This window comes from Streptopelia decaocto (genome assembly GCF_964273445.1).
Source record: "Streptopelia decaocto genome assembly, chromosome: 1".
In the NCBI taxonomy this organism is placed as follows: Eukaryota; Metazoa; Chordata; class Aves; order Columbiformes; family Columbidae; genus Streptopelia; species Streptopelia decaocto.
In genome coordinates, this window is record NC_138663.1 from 4,742,144 (window position 1) to 4,756,878 (window position 14,735).

Sequence of the window (14,735 nt, forward strand, 5' to 3'; positions counted from 1 at the left end):
TCCCAGCACTGATTCATCTGCTGGTGAAGATTTTACCCAAGACATCTTCTAAAAGCTGTCTCCTTCGAGGATGCAGAATAGTGAAGCTAAAAAGGGCTTTGCAACAGCTGGTGCTTCTGCCTCAACACAACCTGGAGAAGGTGAGCAAGAAGGGACCAGCTAATGGTCCCTTTCTCCTTCACTGGGAGTCTCAGGACTCTCTCTGAAGCTGCTGCCAAATCTCTTTCCCAGTGCATGCTCTACAAATGCTGGAAGAAGAAAGGACTCACAAGGCCTGCATGGCTTGCAGAAGGTTAGAATAATCCCAGACACCACTAGAACACCCACCACCTTTCCACTGCTGGGCTGCACTATCTGAGCCCCAGGGATTTGCTAAACCCTTCACACAGAGCTGCCAAGCTGTTGTCAGAGGTTTCAGGCTCTGAGCTACTGTGGGAAGCAAAGAGCCTAGAGAAGGGAAAGAAAAGAAATGCACAGAGCAGGAAATAAAAGCAAGCTAGCTGATGACTCATGGCCATTGACAGAGAACAAAGAGGTCCTCACATGGGAACAAACTCTGAAAGGAGAGAAAAGCTTGTAAAGAAAGAAAGAAAAAGGCATAAAGAAAGGAAGGCTGGCATGGCTTCTATGTTAAATTATTTATATCTTACCTAAAAGTTTTGCTTTTCATTGAAATAATGACTCGGGGAGGTGTTAGGATCAGTGATGTTGCACTTCATTGGGGATGCAGATAGGATTTGGGTTACGGGGTCTCAGAACACCCATGTTCCTGCACTGCCTATCCTGTGCTATCAATCACTACTCCTTCGCAGGGCTCCTGAAGCACAGAGACACAACATTTGCGTGTGCCCACAGTTGAGGATACAACTGATCTTTTCCAACCACTGCTGATTCACAGCCTACGCACATTTTCCACTTCTCACGCAAGAGTCCTAACCACAAGGCTGCTATAGAGCCACCTTCCTGGTCACAACTGGTTTACAGTGTGTTTTTTTTCAGAAACGGCTTTGATTCCATCCAAGATGGTAATTTCTAACATATGATGATCCTGAGATGATCGCATACAATTGCAGGGAAGAAGGATGTTCAGTCTCCCTCTATGCAAAGCTCATCTTGCTTCAGCCAGGTCCCAATCAGGGTGGGAGACCTTGTAGTGTCTCCACACTAAATTGTTGTCATGAGGCAATTGTTCTGTGCTGCTAGAGTATGGCCCAAGAAAAAGTGGGAGTCATCAATCAAAAATAAGTACAGAGACAACTGAGACATTTGCCTTCCAAGTGGCAGACACTCATGTCACAATTTCCAGCTGGAATGACTTATTTTAGTTACACCATTGAGATCAATCTCTGGCTGCCAGCACTGCTTTTATTCATCTGGTAGATCGAAGCAAAACAAAAAACCCATCACCTACAGTTCACTTTCATTATTTTGATGAGTCTCAAACTCATTGGCTCCAGGGACTGGAGTTTCTGCCAAAAAAGACTCAGCTCATTCATTAAAATTTAAGCCAACATTTCCAAATGTGGGTGTGTGAGACAGAACAGCTGGATTCATTATTCTCACTACATCACAAGTGATGTAGTTTCAAAAATGATTTCTATTCACTTTCCTAAGTGCTTAGTTAGCTCTGACTGAGATACTGATGGCTTTGCATTCTCAACTGACCTCGTTGTCATTGTCTTCAACGAAAAAAGGATAAGGGAGTAGGACTTGTTAAATCTTTTCTCTGAAAGCTCAATACCCAAAGCAATGCTGCACTGACTCCTCAGAATGAACTATTTCTTCCTGTCACCATGCTGCCCAATGTTTGGATAGACCAATTTGACCACGTTTCCCAAGGCTCCAAACTCTTAACCATCTCTCTCCTTTCACAAGGCAACTGGTCCCAAACCCTGACACACCACTGGTGCAGCAATTCCAAATAAAAATATGAATCATAAACAAAATGTCAGCGTTAATAGCCCTGCCACAAACTCACAATGTCCTGCAGATATTTTTAATCAACTTTTCTGAGAAGCCTGAGTTAAAATGACAGACATGGCTAAGTGATTTGGGCACTTCAGAAAATGCTTCTTCCACTTGAGTCCTCCAGAACAATAATTAAAGCCCAAAATTTGCTAAGACCACAAAGATTATCTTAGCTTAGTGCCAATTATATTGATCTCATGTTTACGCAATCACCATCATTGGTCAATAAAGGCTATAAATGGCTCCCACATGAGTACCAATATTGAATAATAAGGAGAGTTTATCCAAATTAATTTTGCATTTTAATGGCAGAGTGGATTGTAACCAATTCATCCACTTTTAGCATTTGTTCTGATGTTCACACTACATGACAAACATTGAAATAAGCCCATCTTGGTTTCAGCAAACATCATTGCTCTAGTGAGCTTTCTCATTTGTTTGTGACAAGCTATTTTCTTCTTGCTTTTACAGAAGGCTACAATGTAGTAAACTAACTTTTGCCATGAAGATGTCCTGGACCATAGCTTCCTAGAAATTCAGTTCCTGTGTTAGGGGAAAGAAGACTATGGCCTGATTTCTACAACCCTTCTTGCTCTTATCTTGTCTCTGTCCTTTTATGTAAGTCTGAAGCACAACAATTATGTATCAGTTCAAAGCATCCATGCATAATTTTGAAGCTCCTAGGGAAGTCAAGCAGAAGCTGGAATGGGCGATTTTGTAGACGACTTATCAGGATTTGGTAGACTGATGTACTGTGGACTAAGTTCATACCAGTAACTTCAGGAGAGGACTCTTCTGTCTGAGTGCAGCTGCCTGCATTGTCCCACCTAGTCCCCATCTGCTCCCTGTAGAGCCCGCTGGTGGAGATGGGCACTGCTCATATGCACTCTAACACAGGTTTGATGGACCTAAAAAGCCCAATCTGCTTACTACATGAAAAGCTTGGGTGGCTCGATCAGATTAATGACAGTAGGTGAGATGAGTCCCATCTCCCCATGGAACTGCACACAGCAAACCTGTTAATAACTCCGGGTTAAGGTATATCACTGTCTCCCTGCTGTTACTTAAGCTGAGCTTGTCACCAGGATAACCAGCACAGCAGGTATACCAAATTTCTCATGGCTAGCTTGACCTTATATACCTTCATACATTGAAAACTCCAACTGGGTTCCTATACTGGGTACTGTATGAATGACTCAGTGTAAAAGCATCAAAGGACTTACTTTAATATTAACTGAAATAGGAGTGGATTCCCAAAAAGGGCTCAAAACTGCCTTTTTGACACATTTCAAAATAAAAGAGCCGGACTCTGTAAAAAAGAAATCTGCATAGAAATGAAATACCGGTAAGAACATCCAAGCAACAGCCTCTCAGTTATCATTAGTGATGGCAAGGACAGCAGAAAAGGTTTAACGTACTAGACACTACAAAGTAAAATTACCTGTATATTATGCCCTTGGAATGGAGGAACTGGAGCCCACATATGATTTCAGCAGCATAAAACCTGAGTGGCAGAAGGCACAAGTTAGAATGCATGCCTCGGAACAGTTGCATTCAACTAGACCCAAAAGGATGGAAACTTTGTCCCAAATTTCACTAAGTCCCCAGGAGGCGTGGAGTGCCTCCAGAAGGCTTGGGGATAACTGGGTTTTATTGATGGATGATATGAGATTCCCAAAAGCATGCCACACAGCTAGCAGCCCAACTGCCATTGAAATCACTTTGGAAATGGTAAGGATATGGAGCCTACTCATCTTCAGGGATTTGGAAGCCACACTGCATGGCTGGCTGCAACTTTTTTATATGTAACTGACTCTGAGGACATTTCCTTCAGTGCCCAAGCATGTCTCCAGATCAGCTGTGGAGCAAAAAACCATCATCCAACTCCTACAGCCTACTCTGCCCCATCTCAAGATATCATCCCTGTTGCAAAGAAGGCAAAATGGGTGATATCTATCCTTCTGCCTTATTTACATATTTAAAGTAAATCAATAATTTACAGAGATGCACCAGATTGCAAAATGCAAATTACAGTTAATGCCTCAGATGTCAAACGAGAAGCTATAATTTGCCATGTTCAGTAGCTGCTACACAAACATTGGAGTGGCCCCAGCAAGGGGACAGGGGTTTGGGGACCACAGTCTCCTCGGCTTGTCAAACAAACCTCTTCACTGCTCAGATTTATGACTTGCTTTGGAGATTTTACCCAAGATGTGAACTAGCAGCTCAGCGGCTTTTCTCTGGAGTGCTTTTGAGTTTGAGATCTTTGTTCTCAACATGTTTCTGCCTAAAACACACCACCACATCCTGCTGCAAAGAGGCAGCATAAGACTGAAGCACTGTTGCACTATTTTAGTTTTCTCCCAGATGGGAACATAACCGTGGGGTCATATGTCCCTCCAGTGTTGTACAGTTCTGCTCTCTCAGTCTTCAGTGCATTGGCCCTTAATTCTGAACATTCAAATGCTTTTGAAAAAATCATCAAATTAAACACTGATTTACGTTAGGGTGTCGGAGTTTTTTTATTATTAAACAAAAATTAATTCATATAGTGGTTTCAATATTGACTTTTAAAATACCTTTTGCTCATGGAAGGATTAGAAGCACCTTTCATTTAATTTAATTCTTCTATTTACTTTAATCAAAGTGAAATAAAATTTTAACTCCCTTTTGGTGTATTAGCTTTTTGTTTAAATTTACCTTTTCCATTTTTGCTAGGTTTTATCTCTCTCTTTTTTTTTTTTTTTTTTTTTTTCCTCCTCCTGAACCTTAAGGGCAAAAAGGGAAAATCCCATTATTCCTAACAATCATCAGCTTCACATCTGATCACTGGACTGGGAAGCTCAGCTTAAGCAAGTCTGCAGCTTGGCTATAGGCCATGCATTGTTGTAAAGAATGAGATATTTGGTTCCAGAAATGACTGAAAATGCATCTGTGGGATGTCTTTGATGGTGGTAAGCCTAGGGCGGAGGTTGGGTCCCCAATTATTTGGGTCTCCAGTTATGGGCTGAGCAAGAACAACCCCAGGGCTGCTGTAATCCACAGAAGGTGCCTGTAGGTTGCATTAAAATGCACCTCAACCATGGGCCATGCAAATAAGATCTTAGGCATGCTTGGGGCTGTGCTATGGACAGTGCAGGCGCTTCAACCTGATCTGGGTGAAGATGTCCCTGCTCATTGCAGGGGGGTTGGACTAGATGAGCTTTGAAGGTCCCTTCCAACCCAAGCTATTCTACAATTCTATGATCTCAGGTGGATTGAATGGCCCTTCTGGAGCCCCCTTCTGTTTGAGGGATTGCAGCCCTGGGAAGGGGACTGATCCAGCAAGCAGGGCAGCCTAAGGGACAGTTCCTATCCAGCCCAGCTCTTGAGTCTGAACAATTGTTTGTAGGACTATGCTGAGGTTAGTGCAAAATACAGGAGTCAGATCACAGGCTAGAAGGAGATCCCTGGTTTGCAGGCGAAAGGAAAAGCCCGCAGGCAGTGCAATGCTGATGAGGGTATAGCAGCATCTGCAATGCTTCCAGACAGAAATAGCTTCACTGGTTGACCACGAATGCAAAGTAAGGTCACATCTGACTCAAAGCAACTGTGCGGATGGGCTTTAAAAAGGCTTCTGTGGGAGGGGAAAGAGGTCAGGGAGGGGAAGTGACTTGCTCCATGTCCGTCATTGAGTCAGCGTGATAACCTGCATGTCTGGTTTGTTCAGTTTGGAGAGAGCTGGGATGGAGAGTGAAGCTGCTTCCAGCACAAGCATTATCACCACTTTGCAGCTGAGTAAGGAGCAGAGAGGCCAAATGATTTACTCAAGGTTTCCTCTACAGGACAGTAGCCGAGCTGGGTACAAAATGAATATAACCCATGTTTCCAGGTGCTGCCTTTGCTTCTACCATGTGTGCGAACTGCCAGCCAAAAACTAATAGTAACATCTTACGTTGCTCTGGGAAGGTCGAACTTATGACAACTCTGGATATGGAACATGAGGTCTCCTCCATTGAGGTATTCCATCACAAAAAAGAGGTTTTCCTAGAGAATGAGACAAGATGACAATAAGGGGTGGGGACGGGCAAGATAAAAGTCAAAAAAACAAAAAAAGATCACCCAGGAAGTACTCAAAAAGAGGAAGAAAAAGATTACAGCAAAGGTTTTGGAAATAAAGCAGTTTCTTTTTCAGATTCCTCATTTCTTCTCTTTGTCCTCTAAGCCCGTACTCACCCTCTCTGCTCTGATTTGTATAAACAGCATTAGCGAACATTGCAAATCTACTTAATAACCAGCTGGTGCCATTGATTTTTACCAACAGACCTAAAGGCCCCCTAGGTGATGAGCAACTCTGCAGTGCTTGTGTAACAGAAGGACGGATGGACAAGCTTCCTGGGGGACTAATGGAAGAGGCAGAAATAAATTCCAGGTCTCCTCTGCTCCTCAGCCCAGTGCATTGTCCATCCCACGCAGTGATGTCAAGCTGGTGTTACCTGCATTCCTGCTTATCTTTTGGGGAGGCACACAGGTCTGACTTTCTCAGGTTATCAGAGGCACCGGCCAGATGCAGTGACCTGTTTTAAGCACACACTTGATTTTAAGCCTGGAGGCTGGTCTATTAAATAAGGCAGGACTTAACTTGCTAGAGGAAAGATTAATGAATTAATCATATTTCTAGATACCCATTGAGTATTTGCATGTGAGAGAAGATTGGAGAAAGATCCTGTCTTTGTCCCAAGTTGAATGCAACCACCAGCTGTTCTACCAGGGCAGTGGAAAACTCTCCTTATGGTACATAGAAATGGGGGAAATTTCTGTATTGAATAAAGAGCAGAATCAATCACCAAGGTTTCCTTTCCAGTCCTTGATATACACAACACTGATACTCTCACTATCTCATCAGCCATAACTTCACTGCCAGGCCCCCGCAGAATCATAGAACAGAATCACGGAATCATTTTGGTTGGAAGAGACCCTCTCTGGCACTAAACCACATCCCTAAGAACCTCATCTATACATCCTTTAAATAGCGCCAGGGATGGTGGCTCAACCACTTCCCTGGTTGAAGCTGGAGGCAGATTCAGACCATTCCCTTTCACTTTGAATTTCACCTACAAAGCTGGAAGGGCACCTTTTTCTGGAAGAGGAGTAACTGTGCAATGAGTTATGTTCCCACCTTAAACTTTTGTTTGGGAATCTCAGCTTTTGTGCATAAATGGATGAATAAAATAAAACGGATGCAGTACTATTTTCCTTTCCCTCAAAAGCCTCTCTCTGTTCTGTACCCATCTGAAGTCTGTCATCTCCAGGCTCTGCTAAAGTTTATGAATATCTTCCCTTTGTTGCCTATTCCCCATCACATTTTTTTTTTTTTAATGGGGAAAATAGAGTTCTATTCACTTATATTTTCAACAGTTGAAGGAAGATTTTTATCCATAAGTTCTAATGTAAGCATGTCTGGCAGCAAGCCAAGAGCTGGCTATTTCAAAAAACATCAGTGTTTGTTCCTTTCAAACAACAGCTGCCTGCTCTAATTTGTGCAATTTCTTTAGCCAGATCCTTCTAATTAGAGTACTCTTATTTAAATGGATGTCTGGCTAGAAACCCCACCTGTTATCCAAAAAGCACAGGGCCAGATCTGGCCTCCCAGGGAAAGAATACAGATTTTTCCAGTAAACCACATAGGTGCAGGTTTTCAGTTTGAAGGTCTTGCATCTGTAGAGGTCTCTGTAGATAAGTTGGTTTAAGTGAGTAAGAAGGCCAAGTGAAGATGGGCAATTTAGTATAGAAATGCACAAATCATGGAAGCGATGTGGGCTCAGGAGCCCGTTCAGGAAAACACTTGAACAGATGCTCTTCATGAAGGTGCACAGGGATGTGATGAGGTTTAGTGAATGATAGACTAGCGGCCACATGTATCACACTGGGACAGAAGAAACCTCATGGGTCTTCAAATGGTCCAGATTCAGCTTCAGTGGGCTGGGAAGGAGAAAACCCTTGGGTTCTCCTGAAAGTCCACCGAGTTTGGCTGCAACTTATCACACATCTTTAAGCATAACTTGAAGTCCACATTTGTTCAGTAGTCATGCTCTGCTTGCTCATGGATTTGAGCAACCATCTGATGCACCTATTTAATTGAACTGGGGACCCTAACTTGAAACTGGGGACTTTGGCAGCATCCTTCTGCCATCTGAGGAATGAAAAGGTGAACAGCCTCTCAGATTCATTACCATCCAAAGATCTTTATGTGAACTCAGTTGCTCAACTGTCTAAAGCTATGATGCTGAAGATCACAGACTTGGCTTAGGTATTTTTAATACTGAAGTTCATGATCTACCAGGTGCTACAGAGTGGTACATAAATGCTGTTGAAAAGGAAGACGGTATCACTTCAAGTTTTTTGCTCTGAGACTTGGAAATTCCCCTTGCTTCTTACAAAGGTCAATTAACTGGAATGGGTCATGGAGAAAAACTAGTTGAGATCAGCCCTAAGTCACTATAAGTAGCAAGATACAATCAGGCAGTACAAGCTGCAACCAGTTTTTGGAGACAGCTTCCTGAGCCTGAGATCTACAGAGGCACAGAACACTTTAAAAATGGGAAGTGGCTTGAAACCACCAAAAATTCAACAGTGTGCTAGAGGTTAAAGGGTTAGAATGTCATGGAAGACACGTAGGTTCTGACCTACACTTCTTTTTGTCCTTGGAAAGTTATCTGATGGCTCCTGTCTGCTACTGCCAGGCTCTGAAATCTGTCAGCACCTGGAGCAGATGGGATTGGGTTAAGTGGGTATTTCTCAAGATGTGGCAGCTGGGATGATGTGCTCTTCTTCCTCTCTACTCTACCCTGGTGAGACGACATCTGGAATATTGTGTCCAGTTCTGGGCCCCTCAGTTCCAGAAGGACAGGGAACTGCTGGAGAGAGTCCAGCGCAGGGCAACAAAGATGCTGAAGGGAGTGGAGCATCTCCCGTGTGAGGAAAGGCTGAGGGAGCTGGGGCTCTGGAGCTGGACAAGAGGAGACTGAGGGGTGACCTCACTAATGTTTACAGATATATAAAGGGTGAGTGTCACGGGGATGGAGCCAGGGTCTTCTTGGTGAAAACCAGTGATAGGACAAGGGGTAATGGGTTCAAACTGGAACACAAAAGGTTTCACTTAAATTTGAGAAGAAACTTCTTCATGGTGAGGGTGCCAGAGCCTGGACCAGGCTGCCCAGGGGGGTTGTGGAGTCTCCTTCTCTGCAGACATTCAAACCCGCCTGGACGCCTTCCTGTGTACCCTCATCTGGGTGTCCCCTCCGGCGGGGAGATTGGACTGGATGAGCTTTCGAGGTCCCTTCCAATCCCTAACATTCTGTGATTCTGTGATTCTTCTCCCCTATGATGGCCCTGGCTCTGGGATGCTAAACAAACAAGCAGGAATGTTGTTCCTCAGTGATGAGACCTACAGAGCTCTGAAGGAGGCTTGGGAAGAGCCCTGTCACCCTACCTGCCTGCCTTACAGACAGATAAAAGATGACCCCCCCACACCGTGAGAGCATCCTTGGGTAGCAAATGCTCAGACAAGACTTGCACAATAGATCAGAACAAGTCTGGTTTCTTGGCTGAGTTTGGGACCATCTTTTACAACCACAGAGCTCAAGGAGGACTATAAAAGCATTTTCTGCACTCAGTGATGGATATTGCCCCAGGATAGCTGGCGTTAGTTGTCTTGTGGACATCCATGTATCAGCCACTCCCTCATCTTCCAGGGCCTTGTCCATTGCATCCTGCACACAAAATAACACGGTTCCCAAATCAATCTGATCCTGCCAGGTGCTGGAAGACTTGATTACTGCAAGAACCCAGTTCTTTTCCCTATCAATCCCTCAGTGCCTGTGCTGACCTGAACCCCTCTCTGCAGAGCCACACGCTCTCTTTGCCTCTCCAGGACGTGGCAGGGACGGAGTTAAACTGACCTGTTTCTGCTCTAAACAAAACTGCAGTGAGAATGAATAGTCACTATCAGACATGCTTTCAACTTTATAAACAATGAGTATAAAGCAGGTAGCATTTAAATTGATCTTTTTTGAAGGTACATCCTATAATAGGCTCTTAACATCCTCAGACCAGCTGGAAGCCCTCCAGAGTGCTTTTTCTGTAGAGATTTTCAGATTTTGTTTTCTTTGCATTTGAAAGCACTTGCATACATACAAATGCACAATTTAACATCATTTACTGAAGAGCAAAAATTCTTCTTCCCAGGGCTTCCAGGTGGAATAATTATTAATAATAATTAATGCTTCAGGGCAGCGTGGCTTTGCCTGTATTTAGAACAGTTACTGTAGCAAATGGCTCCACATGGAGAAGGCTCCTCAATGCACATTATGTGACCTAAACCCACTGCATGCCCATTGAATTAGGTTGGCTGTTGCCAAGAGAAAGGGTTGACACAATGCAACTCCTGCAGTTGATTCTTGTCTCAGAATTTATGGCAGCTCAGCCCAGCCCAGTCTGGATGCTCATCCATGATTTGGATCTATTTGGTTTCATGGGATAGGTGGGAGACAAAGGCCTCTCAGTCCTTCTCCACCACATCACCCACCAAAAGTTGTAGTCCCATCACATCACCCCATCTAGTAGGAACGTTCCCACAAGGAACATCTAACACAGGGTCACTCCTTGCTAATAGGTGACGATAGGAGGTATTAACACTGCTGTTTGCACCACCTGGGGACTAGCAAAGCCAATTCATTACAGATTAAAGCAACCTCAGGCTTCATTTTGTTCTTTGGTTTAAACACTTTTTTCCTCTTGTGTAATACCAGTCTATCTTCTGGAGATGGCAGCATTTCTTACAGCTGTCAAACAATTCAGTCCCTGATATCGTTATTTATTTTTTATTCTAATATTTGCACTGTCAGCATTTTTGACTGCATGTTAAACTGCTCATCTGGGATGCTCAGCTTTGTGTGCCCATCTACTTGGTACAAAGCACATGAATGTATTTATACACACACACACACACACACACACACACATATATATATATATATATATATGAAGGTGGAAAGATGGCTGGCAAAGCTCCACTCACTTGAGTTCTGAGATCCCAAGACCCTTCCTCACAGCTCAGAGCAGGCAGAGTACACCACTAACAGTGGTAAACTGAGTTACTATCAGCCCTGTCTTGCCAAAATAACTGGTTTTCCCTATCAGCATTGGGTGGGATCTTGGAAAGAGACTAATTTTCTTAATGCTAGAAAAAAAAAAAAAAATCAGTGAAAATGTAAGGATAAAAAAGTCACCAGACCAAAAACTAAACAAAAAGTAGTCAAATTTATGAAACATAAATATTTTTTCAGCTGAAAAGCAGGGGGAAAAAGAGTGATGTTTTCATTTTGAAAAGTAAACTTTCCTTTTTTCAGTACAAGGAGCAGTTACGCTGTAGAATTTTAGAAATCTCAGGCAAAGCTGAATGCATTTTGGGCTGATTTTTCGCAGAGCTGGACGCCAGGAAGTCAATTAGAACATGTATATTTAATATTTAATTAATCACTTAAAAAAATTATGCTTATGAGATGGATTCCTCTTTTCCTTGCCAATATACTCTGCCTGTTCATACCACATGGGCTGACACCATCTAGAAGTTTCTTGTTAAGACTTTGTATTTTTGATGTTATAATTACAGCTGCTCACACCTTCTTTGGCAGAACCTTGTTGAAATCCCAAATCTCTGTTGAGACACTGCTACTTCGACTGAACCATGTTGAAATTTTGGCCAGGATAGAGTGAGACCTTGCCAATTTTCCTGCTTGCTAGTTGCAAGAGGTAAAAATCCCTGAAGCCTCTGTAAATTTCCCCATTCTTCCCCAGCTTCGCCAACAGTTGGCTCAAGTTTGGCCAAGTGGATTGAATCAGACATTTCCAAACTGATTTATCCCTCACAAAATACTAGGAGGATGGAGATCTAGAAACCTTGAAGCTTCAAGACCGAGTCTCCCAAATGGCTGAATACCAAGACATAGGATAGTTTGCACAAGGGAAAAATCACCATGTTGCCCTGTACTTTCTTACCCTTCCTTCCTGGTCAACACCAAAAACTGGATGCTGGCTAGAAAGATATGTGGTCTGACCCCATAGAACACCTCATCCTGTGATCAAGATTTTTGTCATGTATTTACTTTAGTCAGTCCAGCTGAGGGTAGTGAAACACTGACCCAGGTTGCCCAGAGAGGTGGTGGATGAACCATCCCTGGAGACATCCCAGACCAGGCTGGACGGGGCTCTGAGCAACCTGAGCTGGTGAAGATGTCCCTGCTCATGGCAGGGGTTGCACTGGATGAGCTTTGAAGGTCCCTTCAACACAAACTATACTATGATTCTATGATATTTTGTTGTGTTTCAGTGGCTCATCAGAGCTGGAAGTCCAGACTTACAACCTCATCTCCCTGCAGGATGACTTCTCAGGCTCAGGGGAGACCTTATTGCTCTCTACAACAACCTGAAAGGAGGTTGTAGCATGGAAGGTGTTGATCTCCCAAATAGTACGTGGCAAGAGCAGAGGAAATGGCCTCAAGTTGCACCACGGGAGGTTTAGATTGGATATTAAGAAAGGTTTCTTCCCAAAAGGGGTTGTCAGCCATTGGAACAGGCTGCCCTGGGCAGTGGTGGAGTCACCATCCCTGGAGAGGTTTAAAAGATGTGTAGATGATATTCTTAGGGACATGGTTTAGTGCCAGAGTTGGGTTAATGGTTGGGCTCAGTGATCTTGAGGGTGTCTTCCAACTAAAATGTTTCTACATTTCTATGATTCTCCTGCAATCCATCAGCCTCCTGCAGCCATGCTGTGGTCAGACAGGATCCTGCATTGTCTGGGGAGGGCAGGTGGGCCTGATCCAGGGCTGCTCAGAGGGTCCATGGCACAGAAGGCAATGGAGCTGAACATCAAATGGGTGTGAAACACACATGTGCCAACCTACAGGCTTTGATTCAGGTCAAATAATTCAGCCCCGTCCTTCTAATGGCAAGGCAGAGACAGAAGAAAACTGAAATTGCCCTTGGAAAATTTTGTAGGAATTACAGTTTCCTCCGAGGAGATATTTTAATGAGAAATCTCCTGAAAATACGAATGGAAAACACTTCAGAGCCTAAGAATTTTTAAATGAGGATCACAGTCCTTATTTAAAATCTTTTCTCCTTCCTGCCAATGTAAGAGATTTTGAAGTCAGTATTAAGCATATCAAAACAGCACAGCATGTGAAAATGGTTCATCACCAGGACTTTGAAAAGACATAATACATTAGCAAAGAAAGAATGAAATGTTTCTGTAACACTGCCTTCTAAATTGCTATAAAGATTACTTCTCTTTTGATTGAGATAGGCTTTCCTGTTACTATTTTGTGCTACAAGCCAAAATGCCTAAGGACTTAATTTGCATTTAGGTAAAAGGTGTGAATAATGTGTCAATGAAATAAAGAAACAGAAGCAAAAGTGACTTTCAAAAAGGAATATCCTAGTTTTATCACAGAAGATCAGTGAAATGCATAAAAAAGAATAAAACATAAACACTGGGATGCTAGTCACTGTTTTGGCATTACCAATTTTGAGATTTCACAGAAAGATAAATATGTTTTTCCTCCTCTTTAACATAACAGTGTCCCTTTAAGTGTAATACAACAGAATAGTTCTCTGAGCTTGTTGTTAAAATTCATACCATATAATTATGTTAGCTGAATATCTGGATGCAAAGATTACTGCAGTGAAATAAAACAGTCAAGTTCAGAAACAGATTGGGGAAAAAAACCCTCATGAATTTGAATTTGTTCTCATGTAGCAAAACATGACAAGTATTCTGAGTTTCCAAAGCACTGATCATTCAGCCTCCACAGGATAAAAAGGAGCATTAGGTGCCCGGTGCCTATAAAAACCTGTCTGAAGGGCTGTCAAGCTTTATATATTTTTGGAGCATTCACTAATTACCTGGGTTGAGGCCAAGAAGAAACTCATCCCAGAGCTCAAAGAACTGTCAACAAATTATATGACTTTTTTTTTTTTCCTCTGGAGACATGGCGAATACTGAGGTTCTTGTTTCAGTGCAGGAATATTCCTGTTTTACTGTCCTTTGCAGAGGACTCAATAACTGAAGCAGCTCAGAAACCTTGCAAGCCAAAGCGTTAGAGATTCAGAAAGACATTGACATGTGAATTTCTGTTTGAAACTACTTATCTATCTAGTGAAACCTTAAAAAAAAAATCAATTTTTCAATTTAAAATTCAAATTTTCAATATTTAAGTCCAGAGAGGGACTACACAGCAGTGCCCTGGCTTTTAAAATAATTGCTCTAAAAGATATTACAACTGAACTGTGCTGTCCTATAAGCTGTGAAAGACTGTCCAGGGCTTGTCATGGCTCTCCTGCTCTCAATGACTTTCATGTGTTGAGCCATCACCCCTTGGTTTGCAAAGGTCAGAGGAGAAAAACATGAGCTAGAAATCATTCACATTGGCCACATTCTGGCTTCTGTATCTGTGAACTTGAGGGCAAAATGAGAGATCAAATAAATTTAAAATGGCAATGCTGGCAATAGTGAGATGGATGGAGAGCCTTTCTGTATGACAAGAGGGCTATACTGTGATGCTGCCCATAAGACAGTGTAGCAAAAGACCACTTAGGTTTTTGAGCCTGGCACTCATTGCTTTTCCATCCTGCAGGTTTTCCTTGCCTCAGCCACAACCAGAAGCACAGTTAACCCCCTAAATGATCAGTAAATCCCATCTGGCTCCTGTCATGGCTCCCTTTGGTCT

General features: G+C 42.9%; 1 protein-coding gene across 2 annotated transcripts in view; it reads right to left on the reverse strand.

Annotated features, from left to right (window-relative positions):
* The window catches only part of PRKCQ (protein kinase C theta), a 66,656-nt gene that overhangs the window by 9,056 nt on the left and 42,865 nt on the right, over positions 1-14,735 (reverse strand). For both annotated transcript variants that reach the window (XM_082043668.1, XM_082043669.1), the window contains 2 exons: positions 5,903-5,994; positions 3,410-3,472 (listed from right to left, as the gene is read on the reverse strand). In XM_082043668.1, the coding sequence (XP_081899794.1) occupies positions 3,410-3,472; positions 5,903-5,994 (155 nt within the window). The remainder of the gene's footprint in view (positions 1-3,409; positions 3,473-5,902; positions 5,995-14,735) is intronic.